The sequence below is a fragment of the Macaca thibetana genome, chromosome 7 (assembly GCF_024542745.1).
Source record: "Macaca thibetana thibetana isolate TM-01 chromosome 7, ASM2454274v1, whole genome shotgun sequence".
Taxonomy (NCBI): Eukaryota; Metazoa; Chordata; class Mammalia; order Primates; family Cercopithecidae; genus Macaca; species Macaca thibetana.
Window position 1 is genome coordinate 13206736 of NC_065584.1, and position 18694 is coordinate 13225429.

At 52.6% G+C, this 18694-nt stretch overlaps 2 protein-coding genes across 2 annotated transcripts in view; both read left to right on the forward strand.

Annotated features, from left to right (window-relative positions):
• The window catches only part of DDX24 (DEAD-box helicase 24), a 463245-nt gene that overhangs the window by 123049 nt on the left and 321502 nt on the right, over window positions 1–18694 (forward strand). The window lies entirely within an intron of this gene.
• On the forward strand, window positions 10980–15940 carry LOC126959671 (alpha-1-antitrypsin-related protein). The gene is made up of 4 exons (XM_050799140.1): window positions 10980–11632; window positions 13057–13327; window positions 14684–14831; window positions 15673–15940. The coding sequence occupies exons 1-4, from the start codon at window positions 10984–10986 to the stop codon at window positions 15862–15864; spliced, it is 1260 nt and encodes a 419-aa protein (XP_050655097.1). The 5' UTR covers window positions 10980–10983; the 3' UTR covers window positions 15865–15940.

The following is an 18694-nucleotide window of genomic DNA, read 5'->3' on the forward strand; positions in this document are numbered from 1 at the left end:
CCCAGCAGTCCCCACAAGACCATTACCCTATATCCCTTCTCCTCCCTAGTCATGTGGCCATAGGCCTGCTGATGGCTCACGAAGGCCATCACAAGGATTCCCCAGCTATGGGAGAGGAAGCACAGCACCCACTGACCCCTGCAACCCCTCTCTTTCTCCCCTGAGTCCTGACTGGGGCCACATGCAGCCTGACTTCTTTGTGCCTGTTGCTGTCCCTGCAGTCTTCAGAGGGCAGCCGCAGCTCCAGTGCCATGGAAGGAGGCTGTTCCGGAATAGCCCTTGTGGTAAGGGCCAGGAGGGTCCTTCCATCCTCCAAGGCTCTGCTAAAGGGCACAGCAGCCAGGAGGTCCCCTGAGCCCCCAGCTGAAGGACAGGCTGCTCCCTCTGTCTCTACCAGGAATTGCCTTGTCCTGTGGAAGGCACTGACCCATCCCAAACTAATCTTGGAATCCCTGTCTAACCACTCACTGTCATGAATGTGTGCTTAAAGGATGAGGTTGAGTCATACCAAATAGTGATTTTTGTAGTTCAAAATGGTGAAATTAGCAATTCAACATGATTCAGCCTAATCAATGGATACCAACTGTTTCCCACACAAGTCTCCTGTTCTCTTAAGCTTACTCAGTGACAGCCTTTCACTCTCCACAAATACATTAAAGATATGACCGTCACCAAGCCTCCTAGGATGACACCAGACCTGAGAGTCTGAAGACCGGTATCCCCCTGCCAGCTGTGTGACCTTCATGAAGTCGCCAAACCTTTCTGAGCCACAGCCGTGGCCAGTAAGACCTGCCTTTGAGTTGGTACGATGTTCAAGTCAGATAATAAAACACCGTTTACACCTATTAGAGCAGAGAATAAATAGAGCTACATTTCTTGCATTTATGAGCTTTCTGTGAATCAGACATCCCTGTGAAGAACCTCCCTGGCTATTTCTCATTTAATAACTGTAGCAGCACTGTGATGTGTGAGTAGATCCGCTGTGCTCTTAAACTCCAAATCTACATATGAGGAAACTGAGGCTCAGAGAGGCTGCTGGTCTCCCACAATGTCACATAGTTCATAAGTGGCAAAGCTGGCTTGATGGGCTACTCGTTCCTCTGAACCACACCACCTCACCACACTCTCCCCTTCGAGGGTCATGCTAAACTTCTGCAGAGCTAATTCCTCCTTAAACCATAAGGGTTGCTGGTGGCCCACAGCTCACGCCTAGCACGCTTCATGAGAAAAACGCCCTCCACCCAATGTGGAGCAGGCCCTGAGCTGAAGGTGGTGAGCAGAAGCTCATCCACCAGATGTTGACACAGCCCGCGGCCTTGGGCGACCCACAGGACTCCTCTTATTTAACTGGCATTTGGTAGGAGAACAGGGGCAGAGTCAAAGACAAGTGGGCTTTCCGGAGCAGCCAGGACAGGGAAGGAGGCTGCAGTGCTGAGGGCATCACCTTAGACACCATCGTTTTACTTTGAAGAATCGTCTGTCACACACGAGTTGACAGTCCGGTTGGGAGAGACTCCATTCAAACCAGCATAAGCTCCCAGAGGAATTCCTGGGCTCCTGTGGGAATCAACAGGGATCAGTCAGGGGTGGGCAGAGTGTCATGACAACCTCATTAGGAGGAAGACAAATACATGTCACAAGTCCGTGAGGCAACAGCCATAAGACCTCAGCTTCACTGTATCTTCCAGAGTTTTTTAAAAAATGCATTCACTGTCTAATGTGATCCTCCAGACAGGTCCTGCAGGACTCAGCCTAGGAATCATTATCCCCAAAGTACACATGGGGAAACTGAGGCCCAGCAGGTCAAATGCTCTGTCCAGTGTGGGCCTGGAAGGCAGGACTTCTCCGCTCTTAGGCCTGGCTGTCCCCAACTGCACACACTTCCTCAGTCCATATGGGAACACGATAAAAACTCCATCCTCCAGAACCGCACTGCGTCAACCTGCTGTGCTCTAACAACAGCTGAAGGCCGAGCTGCGGGGCATCCTGGGTGTTCCGAGTCAGTTTCCCACTGCAGGCAGGAACCTCATCCTGCTCTGAAACAGATGAGAGGGAAACACGGAAAACAGCGGCGAGCTCAGCCGGGAACCTCAGAGTCATGACCTTTTACCCCACCTAGGAGTTTGCAGGGGACAGAACACACGAATTTGAGATTTTAAGCCTAAACAAAGGAAGCCTTGGTTTGAAGTGCAAGCTCTGCCAGACAGAGGGCACCCTGTGAGCCCCATTTGTTAAGAGGACGATAGTCAGGGAGCTTCTAGGTTCTCACACCAGAAATGGGAAATACAGATTATACATTGATCTCCTTCCCAGGAGCAACTTGATCCTCCCATAAATCCGAGCAGGCAGCATTTATTCAAACAACAAACAAGCAAACAGGAGCTGCGTATGGGGGATAGAGAGATGAAACCCAGGTCCGTCCCTGGGAGAGTGCTGATCTACGGCGGTGGGGAACGGTGAATAAACGAGGCGTGCGTCCATGGATCTGGGTGGAGAGGGTCAGGGTGCAGCCCGGGACCTTTCCAGAGGCGTGAGAAATGGTCAGTATACACCCACAGATGACCTCAAACACCCCAAGGGCTCCTTGAAAGGCTGAGGCCTTTGTGTTGTTCTTGGTTGGAAAATTCACAGGCAGTGGAGTGAATAAGGCACACGGCAAGACTCAGAGCCAGGGACAGCTTCTGCAGGAACCCGGCTCAGTTCTAAAAGGACAAATGGAATGACCCTGAGTAAAGAAGTCAGAGAAGGGCACCCTCACTGAGGCAAACTCCCTCCCCAGCAGAGACCCAGCAGCAACCCAAAAAAGCAGGAGTCTCACTTCTTCATCATATGGGAGAGGGCAGGCTGTGTGATCTCAGGGAAGTTCCTCAACTTCTCTGTGCCATAGTTTCCTCATCTGCAAAATGTAAATCGAATTTGAGGTCTCGATGAAATGTCTTATTTCTCTAAAGTCCCTTGTCCTTGTCCCATGCAGCCTAGAAATCTTCCTCTGGCCTAGTTGTGGAGCCAAGGATAGACCGGGCCTGAATCTCACATTGCTGGAGATGGTGAAGCTGACCAGCATGAGAGGTCAGGTTTTAGAAGCCCAAATCCCAGCAGGCATAAGCCTCACCCTCCAATATCAGCTTTATCAGAAACAAAAAAATAACATGTCATATCCATTTGCCCTTTTCCTTAAATGAGTGGCACTTGGGCAGGGCAGAGGGGCTGATTATCCAAGCTGGGAAGACGCTGACAGCAGACTCTTCAATGGCAGTCTAGGAGTTTTCTGATAACTGTCATTGGTATCACACTTACTATTGAAATCGTGACATCAGGAATGATGAAAGGAACTAGAGTCACATGGTCTGGAGCAGGGAAGTGAGGAGCTGAAACCTCCTTCAACCTGGTTGCTGTGTCCCCAGGGTGGGTAAAGCCCCTCTGTTCATCCCACATGGAACAAATAGAGTGGAATCAGTCCTTGCTAAAGGGTTGAAGAACTGAGCTGTGAGCTTCTTGATTGCTGCAGCACAATCCTTGCCCGTCCTGACTGATATAACCAGAATTCGTGAAATGCATCAAATAAGTCTTCAACTACTATGCAAGCCTGGGAGGGTGACTAAGATCTGAAAAACACAAGGAAAGCTAAAGGAATTCCCACAAGGAAACTCCATTAGAAAGTTCTAGTTACAAGGTACTCAGCACAGGCCATGCAGAAATAAGCCCAGATCCGGTGGTGAGCAGGAAAGGGTGGGGATGTGAGTGCTGAGCCACACAGGAGAGAGTAATAGAGGCTCAAGCCAGCAAGGGGACGGCCACCACCCCACGCAGTGTTGGCCAACAGTTTCCGGGGCATTTGCTCTCAGAAGTCAAAGCTGATTTTCCAGAATTGAAGTGCTCATTGTTTGGGATGATTTAGGAACAACATCAGCAAAAACGAATGAACAATCAGGGCTAATAGAATTGTGTTTAAACTCTGTTGGGCTTCCTTGACAGAGGGCACGGGGAGCAAAAAAAGTCAGCAGTGTGTATTAAGTAAAAAAAACTTTTTTTTCCTTTTAATTGGCAGTTAATACCCTCAAAATATGTTCTGAGATTGATCAAGTAAGTGTCCTTCAGCATTAAAATATTAGGATGCAATTGCTAAGGGCTTCTTAGCAAAGTTGAAAGAACACAGGAATCCCAACTCCACTGTCTCCTTAGCATGCAATCCTGAGTGGGCTGTTACAGCTGTCTGTGCCTCAGCGCCCTCACCTGCAAGACAGGTAAAATAATACCTAACTCCTAGGTTACTTTTGTGGATTAATGTGCAAAGCGTCACCCTAAAAAAGTGCTGCTACTTAAATGACCATCAAACATTAATGAATACTGTAGATTCCAAAAGTATTAGTTGAGTGGTGTGGCTACCTTCTTCCAATGCCCAATGCTCTGGCAAGGAACTAACAGAGGAATAAATTACAGATAATCACGCGTTTGTTGCCAGTGATCCGGAGCTGGGAGTCAGCCTGGGATCTTTTACCAGGTCTACCAGTAATGTGCCACCTGACACTGGGGACATCCCCTCCCCGAGCCTCAGTTTCCTCACCAGAGAATGTGAGCATTGAGGTCCCTGGAGTCCTGACAGTCTATAGAGCTCTAAGGGCTTCAGGCCGGCCCCACGTCAGCCTTTCACCTGTGTGCCCTGCGCCCACGCCTGATCTGGGGCAGGGGAGGCACAGGGAAAAGGCCCGGGCTGCTCTTAAAAATCACACCTCACATTGAGACCGACGCGTGGAGACTGCGGCAGAAGCAGCAGAGGTGAGGACCCCGTGTGAGCCCCTGTGGCTGCCGTAGCTGATTACCACGAGCTCCGTGGTTTCCAATAGAAATGCATTCTCTTACAGTTCTGGAGGCCAGAAATCCAGAACAGTGTCACCGGGACAAGGTCAGAGTGTCAGGAAGGCCGAGTGCCCTTGGAAGCTCTAGGGGATGTGCCACTTCCTCCTCTTGCAATTTCTGGTGGCTGCTGGCGTTGCTTGATTAGTTGCTCCTCCAGTGGCGGACTCTGTTGTCACACTGCCCCCTCTTCCTCCATCTCTGTCAGGTCTCCCTCCCCCTTCCCCTCAGAAGGATACCTGCAATAGCATTTAGGGCCCCCCTGGATTGTCTTCTCCTTGACAATCTGGATTGTCAAGATCCTTAATGACATCTGCAAGGACATTTCTCCCATAGATGGTAACATATCTCTGGGGGGCGCTGTTGAGCCTGTAGAAGGCCCTTCTTTACCAGTGAGGGGATGATGGGGCCGGAAGAGGGAACGAATGAAATGAGTGTGAAGGAAGCGCCACCAGGGAGAGCTGTGGAAGCCCAACCCAGACCGCACTGGGATGTCGGGAAGGGTCAAGGTGCAGAAGGAGAAGGAAGAGGGTTGGAGGTGGAGGGCCAGCAGCACCAAAGCTCCAAGCCAGGGAGAAACTCCCCCGCCAGGGGACGGAGAGAAATGGTGGGGTCGCTCTCTCAGGGAGTGGCACAGCAGGGCCAGGGCCAGATCTGGAGGTGGGTGTGCCCCCTGGGGGGTGCAGACTCACAGCCCTTCCAACAGGGAGCCTCTCCAGGTGAGAGCAAAGTGGAAAAGAGGGCAAAACCCCGACTCTCAGGCAGATTCTGCAGCAAAAATGACTTCAGAGGTGACCTGTGTGTAGCCTCAGGAACAGGATATAGGTGGCCTTTCTAAGCTCACCCTGCAATGGTGTCTGGGTCCCATGTCCCCTGTTCCAGACAGAGACAGGCCTTGGCCTCCTGAGGAGGGGCAGCAGGAGGACAGGCCCCTCGCTGAGCCTGGAGTCTGTCTGTACAGCAGGCACCTTCTCCCGAGCACTTCCACCACCACCGTTTCATTCTATTCCTTCCCCGGGGCACAGCTGCGATTTCTCTCTTAGCCCAGGGAAAGGAATACAACAGACTGCCTTATACTGAAGTGAACATGGCTGACCCGGGCTTATTGGGAGCCCCTCCCAAGGGGCAGGTGCTCGTTCTCATTATCTTCTCCATCAAGGTGGCTAAGAATGTTTGCAGTTTCTTACAACTCACAAAGCACTGTCTTAGAAGCTATGTCCCCACGAGGGGAGGTAGGGCAGGTATTATCAGGTTCGCTTACAGGTGGTCAACAGAGGGTCAGAGAAATCGGTGATTTGGGGAGCTCACAGAGCTGCTAGGAGATGTAGCCTGGCATCAGTCACCGCAGGAGGGCCCACCCCAGCCTGAGTGCAGGCGGAATGCTGTGACACTGAGTGACATGGACAAGCCACCATCCTGAGCCTCCCGCTCTCGTTAGCAGAGAATCACTGTCCTTGGCCTGCTGAACAGGGTGTCTGCAGGTGACCGCCGGGGTCACGGCAACAGCTTCCCTCCCTGCCAGGCCCGGGCCCTGAGGTGCTGGAAGTCAGGGGCCCTGAGGTGCTGGAGGTCAGGTGTGTGGCCTTTTGTGGTGTCTGTATGGCCCAGGAAGAGAGGGGCTCCACCGTGTGTGTGTGTGTGTGTGTGTGTGCGCGCGCGTGTGAGCGCGCATCTGAGTATCTGTATATCTGTGTGATGTTATATGTCAATGTGCCTTTGTGTGTGTGTGTGTCTGTGTGTTGGTGCATAACTGTAATGTCTTTCCTTGTTTGTGTGTGTGTCTGTGAGTGTGTGTGCCTGAGTGCACACGTGTCTCTGTCTCTAGGTGTTTCTATCTAGACTGAGGGTGTGTCTATGTGTTTCTGTGATTGTGTGTCTCTGAGTCGGTGTGTGTCTGTGACTGTGTGTGTTACATGAAACAGAAGCAGATGTAGTGAGAATGAGGAGGTCTAACTCTCTTTATTCTGAAACAAGGACCTCTCACTGGGGTGGAGAGAACCAGTCCTTCCCAGTCACACTCAGGAGCCCTCAGGTGGCGCTTGGCAGCTGGTGTCACCACCCTAAGTGCCCACACAAATGGGCTATGGAGCCAGAGCAGCGAGGATTCCAGCTCCTGGTGAGAGATTCCCAGGCCAGGGTCTTGGTAGACACAAGCCTGGTGACTTCAGGCAGCTGGCAATTACTGGGCATCTTCCAAGGGTCGGGCACGGTTCCAGGCCCCTAGCGTGTACGAATGCCTTGACTCCTCTCCTCACTTCTCAGAGGGCGTGTCAAGGAGAGAGGAACCCGGATCTTGGACGGCCACGGGGCTTCCTTCCTCCCACACTCCCACATGGCGGAACAGCGCAGGCTGGTTCTGCTGGACTGAGCCCATCCAGGGAAGAACAGCGACACCCTCGGGTGAGACCGGACTCACTGGAGACAAACACCTTGACAGGAGGTGGAGGAGCCCCAGGCTGATTTCCAGGACAGAGGGTTCCTGGACACAGGCACTGAGCATCCCCACGCCCCCCGAGACTGGCCCATGAGCACGAGAAGCCCTGAGAGTGCGTGGGGGTGGCCTGTGTGCAAGGCAGCGCAGCGAGCCTCTCTACAGAACCCACAGGCTGCGCTGGGTGAGGAGTTCTCCCTCAGCCTCCTCTGGAGCTGACACTGGAGAGAGCACCGTGAGCCTCCCTGCCTGGACTATTGTCTGCACTTCACACAGGAGGAAACTGAGGCACACAGAGTTTTAACTCCTCTTGGCCGGAGTGAGGATTTGAACCCAGGCATCTGAACCTTGGTGATCCTGAGGGGCAGAATGAGTTGGGGGATGGAATTGCATCTTTTACAAAGTGCCCAGCACAGGGTGGGCACCTACCGAGGGTAAGAGCTGGGGGACTCAGTTGGGTGTGATTTTCCCCTTCTCCTGCCCTCACCAGGCTGGGACTCCCCTATGGAGTCCTGGTGTTCACCTGTGTCTCCACCTGTAGAGGCGGAAAGGATTCAGCCTTAGGGATGCCCCCTTGCTCTCCAACAGGCCCCTCTGCATCAGGCTCCTTTTTCCTTTTTTCTTTTCCTTTTTTTTTTTTTTTTTTTTGAGACGGAGTTTCCCTCTGTTGTCCAGGCTGGAGTGCAATGGCACAATCTTGGCTCACTATAGCCTCTACCTCCCGGGCTCCAGTGATTTTCCTGCCTCAGCCTCCCAGGTAGCTGGCATTACAGGCATGCGCCACCAAGCCCAGCTAATTTTTTTTTTTTAATTTAATAGAGACCGGGTTTCACCATGTTGGTCAGGCTGGTCTTGAACTCCTGACCTCAGCTGATCCACCCGCCTTGGCCTCCCAAAGTGCTGAGATTACAGGCATAAGCCAACGTGCCCAGCCAGGTTCTCTTTTTCTTACCCTACTCCTTCGAACCTCCAGCCTGAGCCAGAGTCCGAGACCCTGGTGGACCCCACGGCCACTCCCTAAGGGTCTCAGAGGAGGAGGGGTGCCCTTTTAGCTCTGGCCCTTCAGAGCTTGTTACCCAGATTCCAGAGGACACCGTGTCCTCTCCCCACTGCTCTCTGGACCCCACCTTCCTGCCCCCAGGGGCCTCTGCCATTGAGCGCTTGGTTAGAACTTCTGGCCCGAAAGGGTGAGGTGAATTCATTAACTTCTCTGATGGCCTGAGGACCGTTTCAGTCCCCTCTTCCCTCTCTCCTACCTGGTTCATGGTCCCCTCCTCTACCTGCTGGGGCCCTCACAGGTCCTGAAGGCTTTGCGGGTTCGAAACCCAGCCCTCTCCTCCCCGTCTGAGGCCCCTTCCCGTTGTCCAGCTTCATATTTACATTGATTCCACTTCATTCTCCCAATATTCCCATTTCAAAAGGAAGATGGAGAGGTGGAATTCTTTTTCCGAGGTCATATCGTTGGTGAGTGACGGAGCCTGGATGAGAAGCCAGGCCTGTTGTCACCACTTCCTCTCCCACATACTCATGTTTTTCTGGAGAGAACAACCTCTCCGGGTCCTGTATTGCTGTTAGGCCCAGGGCTGGAACCAGCAATACCCTAGTCTCCCCTGGCTGACAGCAGGTTCCTCAGCCCATGTTTGTGGCAGGGACCCCGACCCATAGTAGGGCAAGTCCAGGCCAGGCTGCAGGGGCTGGGGCACAGGTTCCTCTGTGGGCACAGCCCCTGACTCTCCCTGGGGGCTGTCATTAAGCCCTGGGTCCAGGAGGAGCCTTATAGATGTCAGAGCTCCATCATGTCAATGAGGAGAGTGGCTGTAGGTTCCTGAGACCTGGGACAGCAGGCACAATGCAATCCTGGGGACCCTAAACAGGGCCCCCATCCCGGAGGAATGGACATCCCACATGGCCTGGGCCCAGGCAGATTCAGCTGGGCCTCACTTGACTTAAGTCTGGTCTGAAAGGAGAGAAGCTTCTGTCCAATCAGGCAAGAGGAGACCTTCAAGACAGCCAGGGTGATCTGAGCCCCCACCCCAGGGGAGCTCCACAGGGGGCAATTAGCAAGGCCAGGGGATGGTTTGTCATCATCCCTGTGAGTTGAGGGTGACTACATGACTGTGGTTTTATTGAGAATGTTGTCAAACATCCTAGGATGCATGGCAGAGTCCCCCACAGCATAGCACTGCCCAGCCCAGTATGTCCACACGGCCAGGATCAGGAGCCCTGACATCCTCCGGGTCTGGCCAAGAGCAGTATCCAAGGTCCCAGCCTCTGAGGAGGCAGTATTACAGCTCTACGCAGAGCACTTGGCCAACAGTTGGTGGCCTGTTGGCTCCCAGTTCTGCCTGACCAGCTGTGTGGCCTTGAACAAGTTACTGAACCGCTCTGAGTTCACCTTTCCCATCCTACAAAAATGAACAAGTTACTGAACCCCTCTGAGTTCACCTTTCCCATCCTATGAAAATAGAAATTACAAGACATACCTTTAGACGAAAGGCAAAGTCTGCGATTGCCTCTAGAAACAGGGCTGTCCTGTGCTTTAATCAGCAGCATTCCCCAGGCCAGGAATGCCACAGGGCGCAGACAATTATCAAACCAGGCTCCAGGGTCCTGTAAGGTGAAGGCTATCGCAGTTGGGAGGAGAGGGAGAGGCATGAAGTGTGTGGAATCTGGGGAGAGCCTAGACAGAAATCAGGCGGGCTGGATTTACACAGCGCCTCTGAGCTCTGGCTGTGTGTCACAGCATAGTATCCTGTCCCTCTGGGGACAGAGCTTCTTTGTCCATTAAATAAGGGAGGTCAATGGAGATCTCCAAGGACTGTTGTGGTGTGTGGAAGTCATTGCTGATCCTGACTTAACCCACTTCCTTAGTAACCCTGGGCAAGTTCCTTATGCTTCCTGTGCCCCCGTTTCCTCTTTTCTAAAATGGGAGCTGGACACCGTGGCTCATGCCTCTAATCCCAGCATTTTGGGAGGCCAAGTAGGGAGGATCACTTGAGTTCAGGAGTTTGAGACCAGCCTGGGCAACATGACGAAACCCTGTCTCCATTAAAATACAAAAAATTAGCCTGGCATGGTGTGCACACCTATAATCCCCGCTACTCGGGAGACCGAGGCAGGAGAAACGCTTGAACTCGGGAGGCGGAGGTTTCAGTGAGCCGAGGTCATGCCACTGCACTCCCGCCTGGGTGACAGAGCTAGACTCTGCCTCCAAAAAATGAAATAATATGAAATAAAACAAAATGGGGCTGTGGCACTTGCACCTCAAGGTCATTACAGAGTTAAGTGGAGCTGCAGAGAGCAAGGACTCAAGACCCAGCTGGCCAAGCTGAGGGATGCTGGCTTTTCCTGTTTGCTGACCTTGGGCATGAGCCTAACCTCTCTGGGCTTTGGTTTCCTCATCTGTAAAAGGAGGATAGTAGCATTACCACCTCACAGGATTGTTACAAGAAAGCAATGAGTTAACACACGTGTGTGCTTAGAACAGTTCTTGGCATATGCTAAGCACCTTGTACATGCTTGCTATCTTTCTGATTCTTTCAATGATGATGATGTAGGAAAGTGCTTGCAACGGGCTGGGCGCATGGTGGATGTTTAATAATTCATGGTTGCATTCACACGATGTCAATCCCTCGTCACTGGGAGTCATCCTGTGCCCTGACTTAGGGCCTGGCCTTCTGTCTCTGTCTTGCAGGACAATGCCATTCTCTGTCTCATGGTGTGTCCTCGTGCTGGCAGGCCTGTGCTACCTGGTCCCCAGCTCCCTGGCTGAGGATCCCCAGGAAGATGCTGCCCAGAAGACGAATACATCCCACCATGATCAAGGGGACTGGGAGGACCCTGCTTGCCGGAAGATCTCCTATAATATCATCGACCTCGCCTTTGATTTGTACAAAGAGCTGGCTGATCTATCACAAACCAGCAATATCTTAGTCGCCCCAACGAGCGTGGCTATGGCCTTTGTAATGCTCTCCCTGGGGACTAAGGCTGACACTCGCACGGAGATCCTGGAAGGCCTGAATTTCAATCTCACGGAGACGCCTGAGGCCAAGATCCACGAATGCTTCCAGCAAGTTCTCCAAGCTAGGCCAGACACCCGGCTCCAGCTGACCACCGGCAGTAGCCTGTTTGTCAACAAGAGTGTGAAGCTAGTGGACACGTTTTTGGAGGATATCAAGAAACTGTACCACTCAGAAGCCTCCTCCATCAACTTCAGGGACACCGAGGAGGCCAAGGAGCAGATCAACAACTATGTGGAGAAGAGAACTGGAAGAAAAATAGTGGATTTGGTCAAACATCTGAAAAAAAACACAAGTCTTGCCCTGGTGGATTACATTTCCTTTCACGGTAAGGTGGCACCACCTGCCCAAGCCTGTTCCACTGAAATAATCCAAACATATTCTCAAACTACTAGTTCTTAAGCTTTCCTAGACAACGTACTATGAGATATGGCAGGGCAGGGCATTTAACATGGATTCTGCAATTTTCCAAACACGAACAGTAAAATACTTTCCATGATCAAATAAGATTGAAGAATGATGAGTTCAAGACAGCCAAACCATCATCTTCCCTACAGACCTTGTCAGAGCCTTTATTGTCCTAATACTCATTGGAAATCCCTAACAGGTAGGGGACAGAATATGAAATGCTTCCCACATGCTAAAGCCAGAAAAATGTTTTGTAGCACATGCATAAAGGGATAGTTCCATGGAAACATACTTTAGACGGCTCTAGTATCCCAGAAGCAGCGTCAGCTTTGTGGTCTAAAATATTGGGGTTCAAACCCTGCCTCTACCACTTACTAGCTTTTGATAAAGGACAATGCATTCTACCTCTCTGAGGTGCTAATTTCCCATCTTAGCATGGACAAAATAGCATCCTTGCTGTCAGGTTGTTTTAAGGATTAAACAAGTGACAAAGACCGTGGGGACAGTGTGTGGCATACAGCAGGTGATAGACTCTTCTGTATCTCAGGCTGCCTTCCTACCCCTGAAGGGTTAAAATGTCCGGGTCCTGGGGGCCCCAGGGCATTCTAAGCCAGCTCCCACTGTTCCAGGAAAACAGCACAGGGGAGGGGAGGTGGGAGGCAGGGCCAGGGGCTGCTTCCTCCACTCTGAGGCTCCCTTGCTCTTGAGGCAAAGGAGGGCAGTGGAGAGCAGCCAGGCTGCAGTCAGCACAACTGAGGTCCTGGCTCTGCTGTGGCTTAGGGCAGGCCCCGGTCCCTCTCCAGCCCCAGTCTCCTCCTTCTGTCCAATGAGAAAGCTGGGATCAGGGGTCCCTGAGGCGCCTGCCCACTGGGCATGCCTCGATGGTGAAGCTGTCTTGGTATGGCAGAGGGGAGGCTGCCTAGGCACCTGCGTTTCCCCTGCCGCTCCAGGGAAAGGCCTCAGGAGTACTAAGCAGAATGTGTCCTCGTATCTCGAGGGAGCCAGCCCTCTGCATGAGACAGGAAGCCTCCAGTCAGAGGTGGCAAGGCATAAGGAGTTCCGGTTTTCCTCATTAACTTTCATTAACCATTCCCAAGCCACTATAGGATAAACAGAGTCAAATGTAAATGCTGCTTAGAAACTCTGGATTCTTCTTTATCTTCAGGTGATTCTCACAAAAGCTCTCCAGCAGCCGGATAGTTTCATTTGAATCCCATTTTACAGAGGATGAAGGTGAAGCAGAGGGAAGTGTCTCGTCAAAGGGGCTCAGCGTTCCTTTCATTCACACACTTCCACCCTTTTATCGCATACCTGGGTGATGCCCACCTTCCTTTTTCTTCCCAGGCAAATGGAAAGATAAATTCAAGGCTGAGCGCATTACGATAGAGGGCTTCCATGTGGATGATAAGACCATCATCAAAGTGCCTATGATAAACCACCTGGGCAGATTTGAGATCCACCGGGACAAGGAGTTATCCAGCTGGGTGCTGGCACAGCACTATGTGGGGAACGCCACTGCCTTCTTCATCCTGCCCGACCCAAAGAAGATGTGGCACTTGGAAGAGAAACTGACCTACAGCCACCTTGAAAATATCCAGAGAGCCTTTGACATAAGGTGATTTCCAGTGCAGGGGCTGAGCTCAGACCTTTGAGCCATGTCAGGAGTGAGGCCCATCAGGACTGGCCAGAGGGCTGGGGAGGGTGGACCCCACATCCCTGGGTCACAGCTACTGCAGCCGACAGAGGCCACCACTGAGTTCAGGTAGCGCCATCCATGGTCCATGAGGAGGTAAAGGTCTTGTCACTCCAGCGTGGACGCTCTCCCTTCCCAATATCCAGTGCCCAGGGCAGGGACAGCAGCACCACCACACATTCTGGCAGAACCAAGAAGGAACAGATGGGCTTCCTGGCAAAGGCAGCAGGGGAGTGTGGAGTTCAAGGGTAGACTGTCCCTGTGGGGATGGGGGAAGAGCCTGTGTGGCTAGGCCCAGAAAAGCAAGGGTCGGAATTGGAACAGCCAGGGCACGTTAGCAGAAGGCTTGAGTTTCTCTGTCACTTTATCGGTGCTGTTAGATTGGGTGCCCTGTAGTAAATGATACTTGAGCATAAGCCACACATTAGTGTATCTGTGCATTCGTAATTATGCCCATGTCCTCTTGATCTGGTTTATTTTTATTTTTACACTGTAAAACCAAGATGAAAATACGAAAGGTCTCAGGTTCATAGTAAGTATGGAGGCTGGAATTTCTCTGTCCCATTCAAACGCCTCCTGAGGTCCCTGCTCCAGGGGTTGAGAAAGAACAAGGAGGCTGAGAGGGTAACGGATCAGAGCCTGCTCGGGGCGGCTCTGTCTCCCCATGGAAAACAAGAGGGGAACACTCAGCCTGGTGTGGTCAGTCTTCTATCATACCTTGAATGGATGTCACTGGGTACTGCTGCCAGCCCCATGTTCCCCTGGGTGTGAGGCCCTGGGGATGTTCCAGGCTGGGGGCCAGGTGACCCAACACTACAGGATAAGACACGCTTCCAGGACACCTAGAATCTGCCTGGAGGGCTTCTCAACGGAGGTGGCATTTCAAACTGCCTTAACAAGATGATTAGTTTGGTATTAACATTCTTTGATTCTGGGTATAGAGGAGCTCAAAGAAAAACAAACCAAGGTCAACTTCCGATTGCTTTATTTTATTTTTTAAAATTTTTCTTTTAGGTTCAGGGGTCCATGTGCAGGTTTGTTATATAGGTAAACCCTGGGGGTTTGTTGTGTAGATTATTTCGTCACCCAGGTACTACGCATAGTATTCAATAGTTATTTTCTCTGATCCTCTCCCTCTGACTTCTGATCTTGATATGGGTGAGGACACGGCACTAAGTGGTAGAAACAGTCAGGAAAGAAAGCCCTGGTACTGTGGTGGGTTCCAGAAGAACAGGAGAAATGCTGCTCCATGCCTTGATTCTCTTTCCTGCATGGCAGGTCTGTCAGTCTACATTTCCCCAAACTGTCCGTTTCTGGAACCTATGAACTCAAGAGAGTCCTCAGGAATCTGGGCATCATCAAGATCTTCAGCAACGAGGCCGACCTCTCTGGAGCCAGTCAGGAGGCACCCCTGAAGCTGTCCAAGGTGAGGTCACCCAGAAGACCGTGTCGTCCCCTGGTGTCAGCTGGCAGATTGTGTGGCAGTCACAGCTCCATCCTGAGGCTGAGGAAGGGGCTAAGAGACACAAATGAAGACCCAGGCTGAGCCCTGAGGATGCCCGAGATTCACTGAGATGGGCCACGGCCCGACGGCGGAGCTGGGGAGGTGCCTCCTGTGCAGCTGGCACTTTCAGGGCCTCGCCTGCTATTGTGTCACTGATCCTTTGCCCAGGACCTTCTAGTTCTGGGCCTTAATTTATCCGTATTGATACAAAAAAGCTTAGGCTCAGTCATTTTGAAAGCCTTTTTGGCCCCTCTCATCTGTGAGATTTGGAGTTTTTGGTGCATCACCAAGCCTGAACCAATGAGTGATTCGAGCAAAAGATGACACTAATTTAGGAAAACTAAAGGTGACCAAAGAGCAACTGCAGTTCCGTGAATGGCTGCGTTATTTCGGGGTCTGGGCACCGTGAAGGTCACTGTTAGAGTCCACATCCCCAAGGAGCTTAAAGCTGGGTACTAGAAAGGAGAGAGCCCTGGAAGCAGACGTGCAGCGGGGAGTTGGGGGTGCATCCTGAGCAGGGGAGAGGCACTTGTAGGGAAGGTGGACAGCGGGGAGCCAGCCCCATCACCCAGAGCCTTGATAGGGAGCAAGGCCTGTGTGACAGGGAGGGAGAGGACGTGGAGGGTCAGGGCCACCCGAGTGGAGAAAGGCTGGAGTGAGTGCCTCACCTCCCAGGATACGGCTGTCCACATGGGCGTTGCTCCAGGCCTGGGCTGGGGCAAAGCTCAGCCTCGGAATGTATCTCTGCTTCTCTCCGCTCCAGGCTGTGCATGTGGCTGTGCTGACAGTTGATGAGAAAGGGACCGAAGCCACCGGAACCTTCCATTTGGAAGAGAAGGCCTGGTCTAAGTATCAGACAATCATGTTCAACCGGCCCTTCCTGGTCATCATCAAGGATGACATCACCAACTTTCTGCTCTTCATTGGAAAAGTGGTGAATCCCACCCAAAAATAACTGCCTGTCACTCCTCAGCCCCTCCCCTCCATCCCTGGCCTCCTCCCTGGATGACATTAAAGAAAGGCTGACCTGCCCCCTGCCTGCGTGTGATTGCAAACCCCTCCCCTGTTGTTTCTGAGTCTCCCTTTGTGCGCTGAGGCCGTGTGTGGACTCCAGGTCCCCCTCAACTGTGTTCATGGAGCACCTGGCTGGGCAGGCACGTGCTGGGCCAGGACGGAGGGGGCTGAATCCTCAGTTTAAGGGCCTGGACCTGGGAGCTTATGGAAGAGCAAGGGGCTACCAGGAGTGGCCGCCAAGTTTGGGTCACCCGGAGAGAGCCGGGCCTGGGCATGAGTGCTAGGAGAACGCTGTGGCACTGTGGGACCCAGAGAAGCCACATTGCTGAGCCTCCTGTTCTCACAGGCAGCATGAGGAGAGAACGCCCCCACCCTGTGAGTGCAAAGCAGGCTGTCAGAGGCGTCGGCGGGGCCACTGCCACACCTTCCCTCCCCGCCAGGCCCTAACCCAGGGGTCGGGGAAGCCATATGTGCAGCCTTTGGTGGCGTCCATGTGGCCCAGAGTGAGAGGGGCTCCACCGTGTGTGTGTTTGTGTGTGTCTGTGTGTGTGTGTGGCTGCGTGGGTGTGTCTCTGCGTGTGTGTGTCTCTGTGTGGGTATGTCTGTTTGTGTCTATGTGTGGGTCTCTGTGTGTGTGTGTGTCTGTGTATGTGTGTGTCTCTGTGTGTGGCTGTGCGTCTCTCTGTGTGTGCATCTGTCTGTGTGTATGTGTGTGGTTGCGTGGGTATGTCTGTGTGTGTGTGTCTCTGTGTGTGTGACCATGTGTGTCTGTGTGTCAGTGTCTGTGAGTGTGTGTGTTTGTGTCTGTGTGTCTAGGTATTTCTGTCTTTGTGTGTGTCTGCATATGGCTGTGGATATGTATGTGTGTGTCTGTGCGTTTGTGTGTTTGTGTGTCCCTGAGTCAATGTGAGTCTAAGTCTGTGTGTCTGTGTGTCTAAGTCTATGTGTGTCAGGGTCCCTAGGTGTTCCTGTGTGCTTGTAGGTGGTTGTGGGTGAGGCTGTGTGTGCGATGTTTCCCTGTTTGTGTGAGTGTGTGTCTGAGTCTAGATGTGTCTATGTGTCTAGGTGTTTCTATCTAGACTGAAGATGTGTCTGCGGCTGTGAGTGCGTCTGTGTGTGTCTCTGAGTCGGTGTGTGTCTGTGACTGTGTGTGTTACATGAAACAGAAGCAGATGTAGTGAGAATGAGGGGGTCTAACTCTCTTTATCCTGAAACAAGGACCCCTCACTGGGGTGGAGAGAACCAGTCCTTCCCAGTCACACCCAGGAGCCCTCGGGTGGCGCTTGGCAGCTGGTGTCACCACCCTAAGTGCCCACACAAACGGGCTATGGAGCCAAAGCAGCGAGGATTCCAGCTCCTGGTGAGAGATTCCCAGGCCAGGGTCTTGGTAGACACAAGCCTGGTGACTTCAGGCAGCTGGCAATTACTGGGCATCTTCCAAGGGTCGGGCACGGTTCCAGGCCCCTAGCGTGTACGAATGCCTTGACTCCTCTCCTCACTTCTCAGAGGGCGTGTCAAGGAGAGAGGAACCCGGATCTTGGACGGCCACGGGGCTTCCTTCCTCCCACACTCCCACATGGCGGAACAGCGCAGGCTGGTTCTGCTGGACTGAGCCCATCCAGGGAAGAACAGCGACACCCTCGGGTGAGATCGGACTCACTGGAGACAAACACCTTGACAGGAGCTGGAGGAGCCCCAGGCTGTTTTCCAGGACAGAGGATTCCTGGACACAGGCACTGAGCATCCCCACACACCCCGAGACTGGCCCATGAGCACGAGAAGCCCTGAGAGTGGATGGGGGTGGCCTGTGTGCAAGGCAGCGCAGCGAGCCTCTCTACAGAACCCACAGGCTGCGCTGGGTGAGGAGTTCTCCCTCAGCCTCCTCTGGAGCTGACACTGGAGAGAGCACCGTGAGCCTCCCTGCCTGGATTATTGTCTGCACTTAATATAGAAGGAAACTGAGGCACACAGAGTTTTAACTCCTCTTGGCCAGAGCCAGGATCTGAACCCAGGTGTCTGAACCTTGGTGATCCTGCAGGGCAGAGTGAGTTGTGGGATGGAATTGCATCTCTCACAAAGTGCCCAGCACAGGGTGGGCCCCTACAGAGGGTAAGAGCTGGGGGGCGGGGCTCAGTCGGGTGTGATTTTCCCCTTCTCCTGCCCTCCCCGGGCTGAGACTCCCCTGTGGTGTCCTGATGTTCACCTGTGTCTCCACCTGCAGAGCCAGGAAGGACTCAGCCTTGGGGATGCCGCCCAGCTCTGCAACAGGCCCCACTGCCTCAGGCTTCTTCTTTCTTATGCAACTCCTTCGAAACTCCAGCCTGAGAAACCCCAGAGTCCAAGACCTTGTGCCCCCCACCCTAAGTGTCTCAGAGGAGGAAAGAGTGTCCTTTTAGCTCTGGCCCCTCAGAGCTTGTTACCCAGATTCCAGAGGACACTATGTCTTCTCCCCACGGCTCTCTGGGCCCCACCCTTCTGTCCCAAGGGGACTCTACCTTTGATCTCTTGTTTAGAACTCCTGGCCTGAAAAGGAGATATGTATTCATTAACTCCTCAGATGACCTGGTGATCTTTTCCATCACCTTCTCCCTCTCTCTTATCTGGGTTCATGGCCCCATCCTTTACCTACTGGGGCCCTCACTGTTTCCCTGGCGTGTATCTCTAACTCTACAGCTCATCTGATATAAAAGGTAGTTATTTCCTAGGAGGAAATTTAAGAGATAGAGCCAGCAATGACAAAAGAGAGACCTTTCCGGAGGTGGGTCAGAACA

What these genes read in the sequence shown, in the direction of transcription:
- LOC126959671 (XM_050799140.1), top strand. Translation starts at nt 10,984, where the DNA reads ATGCCATTCTCTGTCTCATGGTGTGTCCTCGTGCTGGCAGGCCTGTGC. An exon ending in GGATTACATTTCCTTTCACG is followed by an intron (nt 11,633 to 13,056) that starts GTAAGGTGGCAC and finishes TTTTCTTCCCAG; the next exon opens with GCAAATGGAAAGATAAATTC. An exon ending in CAGAGAGCCTTTGACATAAG is followed by an intron (nt 13,328 to 14,683) that starts GTGATTTCCAGT and finishes CCTGCATGGCAG; the next exon opens with GTCTGTCAGTCTACATTTCC.